This window comes from Limulus polyphemus, unplaced genomic scaffold, assembly GCF_000517525.1.
Source record: "Limulus polyphemus unplaced genomic scaffold, Limulus_polyphemus-2.1.2 Scaffold3323, whole genome shotgun sequence".
NCBI lineage: Eukaryota > Metazoa > Arthropoda > Merostomata > Xiphosura > Limulidae > Limulus > Limulus polyphemus.
The window spans coordinates 88,395-94,974 of record NW_013668933.1 but is presented as its reverse complement, the minus strand read 5'-3'; the positions used below and the strand labels follow the sequence as shown (position 1 = coordinate 94,974).

The 6,580-nt window shown below is 32.9% G+C and overlaps 1 protein-coding gene across 1 annotated transcript; it reads right to left on the bottom strand.

Annotated features, from left to right (window-relative positions):
• Positions 1 to 2,407: 2,407 nt before the first annotated feature.
• Positions 2,408 to 3,325, bottom strand: LOC106469142 (fork head domain-containing protein FD4-like). Its single transcript, XM_013929604.1, has one exon. It carries the CDS (start codon positions 3,323 to 3,325, stop codon positions 2,408 to 2,410), a length of 918 nt encoding a protein of 305 aa, XP_013785058.1.
• Between the last annotated feature and the right edge of the window lie 3,255 nt (positions 3,326 to 6,580).

The window sequence follows — 6,580 nt, the reverse complement described above, 5'->3', positions numbered from 1 at the left end:
CTAGTGCAGATAGCCCTCGTGTGGCTTTGCGCGAAATTCAAAGCGAGCCCAAAAAAAATAGATTAATATGAAATATAACATGTGTTCTCGAAATCTAACGTTCTTCGAAGCGCGAGAGTTTGATGGTTTCTTTCTTTTCACATTAAGTCAAAATCAAGATTTAATGATCAGATTAGTACCAAAAATCATTACTTTAAATATAATGTGCCATCTGTTTAGATTGACTTAATCCACTTTAATGATTTTGGTTAATGAATGATATTTCATAAAAACATAAGAAAAATTTTCGGAATTCGGAAGAAAATGTGTACTCCATTTTTAAGAAATAAAATAAAAAAAACAGCTTAAGAAAAGACCTTATAACACTGCCTTGTGTGTGTGTGTGTATGTGCTTTATTTTTTCTTATATATTTGTAGTTTTTTGTATTAAATACAAAGGGACTTTGAAACTCGGTCTCATTTTCCATTTAATTCCATCAAAGACCAAATGTTATAAAGGTAAAAGAATCACGTGGTAACATTTTTTCAAGTTCTGTTATTTTAGTTTATTCAAGTTAGTTTTGTATCGAGATCTATAAAATCATCAGAAAATAAAACGAATTCAGTGATACTAAAAGTTTTTTTTTCTGTACTTGATTGTAAAACGGATACGTTATCAGGGTAAACATAAATAACAAAACACGATTTGAACCCACAGATTCTATGCTGAAATTTTCTTTTAATAACTCAAACACATTTTATCTTACATAGCAGAACACTTCTCTCACAAAAATAGATTAAGTTTAATATTGTTAATTTTTTCATATAAAATGTTTTTTTTGCACTCTTTAATTACGCTGTCATTACGCTAATGCTACAGTGATGTGTTGCAATAACAACCTGTCATTGCTCTGATGCTACAATAATGTGTTCCTATGACAACCTGTAATTGCTCTGATGCTACAATAATGTGTTGCCATGACAACCTGTAATTGCGCTAATGCTGCAGTAATGTGTTAGTATAAAAAGCTATTATTGCGCTGATGCTACAATAATGTGTTGCTATAACAACTGTAATCGCGCTGATGCTGAGATGGTGTTATAGGACAAGTTACAACGATATTCTGAAAGGCCTTTAAATGGATATCTGAAGAAAAAAAATATATATTATTCACTAATTTTCTTGGAAGGTTTTTATTTCATTCCCATAGTTGTTATGTAAGATTCTTGTATTCAAAATGGTTTCTGATTAATGTAAGGTTCAGTACAAAATAATTTTAAATTAAAGCTAAATCGTGTTTATGTAGTATAAAATACTAATATAATTTTGGAAATCCTGCTTATTTCGTGCATTTAAAAGTAATTTCATATTACCCAATAGCCATTAATCTTCTTATGCGCGTTCACTTAACAGGTTTGGTTGAGGATACGTTTGACACCTAAAGTAATATTAATGACAAATCCCAAATTAACTTATAAAACACCAGTGCGTTACTTTTCCTATGTATGTATGTACTTGGCTTAGTTTTAATGTCTGGATAACGTCTATCTTTAAACATTCTTGATAAGAAAGTTTGGAACGATTTAAATTCATCGGTCTGTTATTATTCATTTGTATTAGTTCCTATTTGAAATAACAAGCAGAGTTTCGTATTTCATTAGGTACTTCATAACATTCGCTTTAAATGTTTTATACTAAAAGTAAACTTTGAGAACAGTTAGAAGATGAGTAAAAGTGAAATAGTCTACGTTTAAGTTTTTCAGCAAGCAGAGGAAGTACATCGAGTCACAACAGACGGACTACTTATACATCTTTCAAAAGATCTTCCTACAAACAGGCATAAATAGAACGATATACCTTTCACAATTATCATGGAAACTTATCGAAATGTCTACAAAATAAAACAAATTACCGAACTTTTGACTTACCCAGTATACAATTGACTTTGGTAAGCTTTTTTTAATTAACAAACAAATTCTCGTTTCTCAGTTGGTTCATAAAATAGTTATTTGATCGTTCTTAAGAAGTCATTCGTTAATTTGTATGCATATAATTTACAAACTATCGATAGTTGAAATATCACGTGAAGTTTTTTTTTTTTCACTTGCTGAAGGTGGATCCACGAGGTTCAATGTTATCTCAAGGAAACATTCCCTAATTAATGAAAGTGAAAATAGAAACTCTTCAGTCCGTTGAATGCGTTTCAAGTTAAGATTCTAATCATATGTGGTTTTTGCGCGAAGTCGATATATAAGCAGAGCTCAAGGATTCTGGTAGTTTCGAAACACCCTCATAAATATTATGTATTACAGGATTTTGGAAGAGCTGGACATGCGGGTTTGGTAGTCGTAGTGGACCAGCTGAAACTTCTTCATCTGTGTCCACTGAGAAATTACAAGGACCTTCGTCATTTTCTGAATCCCTCTGTTACATCAAAGTCTTCTCGCAACCATATTGGTTGTGATGATGATTGTTGACCCACAGATCAGATGGTGGTGATACTCGAGTGTTTCCACTAGCAGAGCAGGTAGTGTTTACTTTTGCTGTGTCTTCTGGATGGTCAGGAGCAAGTAAACTTTCAACATCAAACATCCTTCGTTTGGTAGAAATACTGCCCTTCGGGGACTTTGTGACTTCTGACTTTTCGAAGTCCGTAAGCATATTTTGGTGTTGTTCATGAGAAGATGTATGGTTGCTTTCAAGTGGTAGAGCAGAGCCAGAGTTGTCATCTTCTTCAGCTATATCCAACCCCATATGCTTTCTAACTTTTCTCTGGGCCTTTCGACGCGTAAAGTCTCCCTTTTTAAAATCTTCCACGTTGGCTGGATGGATAGCCCAGTAGTGACCCTTTCCATTAGCGCTTCGTCCAGCTTTAATGAAACAATCGTTCAGAGACAAGTTATGACGAATACTGTTCCTCCAGCCGGGTCCTCGGTTCCGGAAATAAGGATAATTGTCCAAGATGTATTGATATATATCACTTAATATTAGCTTTTTCTCCGCTGAACTGAGGATAGCCTTAGCAATCAGGCCAATGTAAGATTGCTGAGGCTTCGGCTCCTCGTGAAAAAATCTTCCTCTGAAATCAAAGTGAGTGAAAGGAGCAGAAACAAAGGGTAGAGATGGATGTCCATGAACAGTAGCTTGGACACTGTATGGTTCAATAGCGTAAGCCGGCAGGAAGGCTGGGTGCTCACATCGGACATTGGATGTAGCTTGAATATATTCGTAGAACTGGAGCCGCTGGTATTCCATCAATACAGCGGAGTTGGCTACGACAGGACGGGGTCCGAAAGAGATGTTCGTGGGAACTGGGAGATCTTTTATCACGAAAGGTACTGACATTTGAGGACGGTTAGTATACATTACTTGTTCAGACTAAAGGCTAACACCACAACGCTCAGTTTTGAAACCGTCCAAATAATCAACCTAAACCCATCAACCTAAATTCTCCGTAATGTTTTTTTAACCTGTCGGCCACTATATGTCTGTATCAACAGAAATCGCTGATTGGTCAGAGAAATGATTGACAATCATTCGCAGGGGTTGGTGCCGGCCCCAAACTATGTTGTCAATCAATCTACTAACGATGGGGGTGGGGCACGCCAAATGAATGGCAGCACTAGACCTCACGTGGTTGGTGAGGTAGCAGAAAGAGACAAGGGATCTCCAGTTGTTAATCGAACCTCGATCATTGTTATCGTAAAAGTTAAAGCTCAATTACATATATTTAAAAGACATAGCTAAAAGTGCTCTGCCAGTACCGTAAAAAAAAATATTTTATTTTCGTAGTACAGTGATAACGTAGAAAACGATTACTATTAGCTTTGTGGTATATATAGTCAAGGGAACAAACTGGGAAAGTGTAATTTCAAACAAGGTATATTGTGTTAAACAAGATATACTGTGTTAAACAAGATATACTGTGTTAAACTAAAGGTACCACGTTACATGCTGCATCCAATAGACAGTTTTTCTTATGTTAGATGAAATGGTAAATGAAATATATTGTGTTAAACAAATTATGTTAAATAGGCTGTTTGATGTTAAAACTATATCGTATTGAATAAAATGTACTATGTTAAACAAACTGTATACTGTTAAATAGACAGTTTTTCTTATGTTAGATGAAATGTTAAATGAAATATATTGTGTTAAACAAATTATGTTAAATAGGCTGTTTGATGTTAAAACTATATCGTATTGAATAAAATGTACTATGTTAAACAAACTGTATAATGTTAAATAGGTTGTTTGATGTTAAAACTATATCATGTTGAATAAAATGTACTATGTTAAACAAACTGTATAGTGTTAAATAGGCTGTTTGATGTTAAAACTATATCGTGTTGAATAAAATGTACTATGTTAAACAAACTGTATAGTGTTAAATAGGCTGTTTGATGTTAAAACTATATCGTGCTAACGAAAATGTATTGTTAAACAAACTGTGTAGTATTAAACAAAACAAAGTTTTTGAAGCTAAATAATAGTGGGTTAAAAACTGTTTTATATTAAATATAGGGCACTGTGTTAGATAAACTGTGGCTTCTTAAAAAAAGTGAATCGTGTTAAAAACGTTATATCTTAAATAAGTTTTCTCGTATTAGATATCGTAACACTAATATCCTACCTATACTGTTGCACTGAATCTGTAGGATAATAGTAAGCGATACTGTTCAACGAACATTAATGTATGATAATAACGGAAGCTAACAGCTAATGCTTTTATGTCCCAGAGCAAGGTATACTATATTATTTCTTTATTGTTACTTTCATTAACGGTATTGGCTATAATGTTTAACACGTCTAATGTCATTATTTTGATTTTATTCTAGAAATTGTTTTGCATTGTTAGTTTAATGTGTGGATTAAGAACTAATCTTAGGCTTCTAAGCTGGCCGAGCCTCGTGAGATATTATTGGGTTTAAGGCCGAAAATATCGCTTACAGCGAGGATAACTAACTATAAAACAATGCATTCTAATGTTTATAAATAAGAACGTAAAAAGTATGTTTAATTAACAATACTCATTACCAGGTTGATTTTTTTTAAGTTTCGCTCTAAATAGGTAACTTGCTCTAATAGAAAGTTAATATTAATTAAAACAATTATAGCAGGCTATACGGTGCCGTTAAAACTGTATAATTATAAAAACTATACGGTGACGTTAAAATTGTATAATTGTAATAAACTATACGGTGACGATTAAATTGTATAATTATAGCAAACTATACGGTAACGTTAAAATTGTATAATTATAAAAACTATACGGTGACGTTAAAATTGTATAATTATAAAAAACTATACGGTGTCGTTAAAATTGTACAATTATAAAAACTATACGGTGACGTTAAAATTGTATAATTATAAAAAACTATACGGTGACGTTAAAATTGTACAACTATAGTCAGTTATGTTGTAATACTGAAAATGGCATATGATAATTACAGGCTGTACTGTGACACGTAAACTGTGTTACGATAATATCCTATAACACAACATTGAACATAAAAGTCGGGCTCTATACGTCAGTCAAGTTCCGATATTGTTGGGAACTTCCTATATAAGACAAGAAGTTTCAAGCAGCATTATTAATTTTATCAAACGATTAAGAATATTTCGTCTCTAACGACATTGTACTTTTACTAACTTTTATAATAAAATAAGACAAAAATGTCATATACAAAAGTTGTAAATAATCGACTAATTCCGAAGTTCGGATTAAAATCTTTTCAGCTTTTATCTAAGATGTAAACACATCAATATCAATGCGTTTAAGAAACTTGGATATAACTTATGTTAAACGAAGAAAAAATACATTACTGAATAGTTTAGCGATCCCTTGTATTTAAATCCTTAGTTTAGCGATCCCTTGTATTTAAATCCTTTATTACTTTAGTCATTCCAAACAATAAATGACATATCACACACAAATACCGGAGTCAAACATTTCACACGTACAAAAACAGTCCAATTAAAATAAAGGAGTCAGCCGTTTACTTTAGTCATTCCAAACAATAAATGACATAGCCATATCACACACAAATACCGGAGTCAAACATTTCACACGTACAAAAACAGTCCAATTAAAATAAAGGAGTCAGCCGCCATTTTATACAACCTTATATCTAAAGGCAAGTACTGTAGTGATTCCAGCCATGTTAGAAAGGTACGACTCTATATAAGGACCGATCCTTTGGTAAAACGTGGGGTGTTACCACAACTGTTCTAAATGCTAGGATCCCACCATTCTTATATTTCGAAACAGATCAAAACACTCTTACATCAAAATAAGAACAACCGCTTCATATCTGTGTCAGGTGAATAGAAATAAGCAATCAGAAAAGTTGATAAAATTACTGTTTCTCTTCTTTGTTTCCTTGTTGAAGAAGTAAAACATAAGGCAAACAAAAGAAGCTTAGCGCGAAAAAACAACAACACTGATATATATACTATCCCGAACTATGGAATGCTTGACAAATATAGGAAATATATTAATATTTCCTTTACAGATCTTCCCTTAATAATTTCAGTGATTAATTCCTCTCCACAGCCAGCGTGTTTATTGCAACTAGAACGAACAGGTATATAAAACAT

Bases quoted from the DNA above. Each gene is read 5' to 3' on its own strand.
- LOC106469142 (XM_013929604.1), bottom strand. From the start codon at position 3,325: ATGTCAGTACCTTTCGTGATAAAAGATCTCCCAGTTCCCACGAACATC.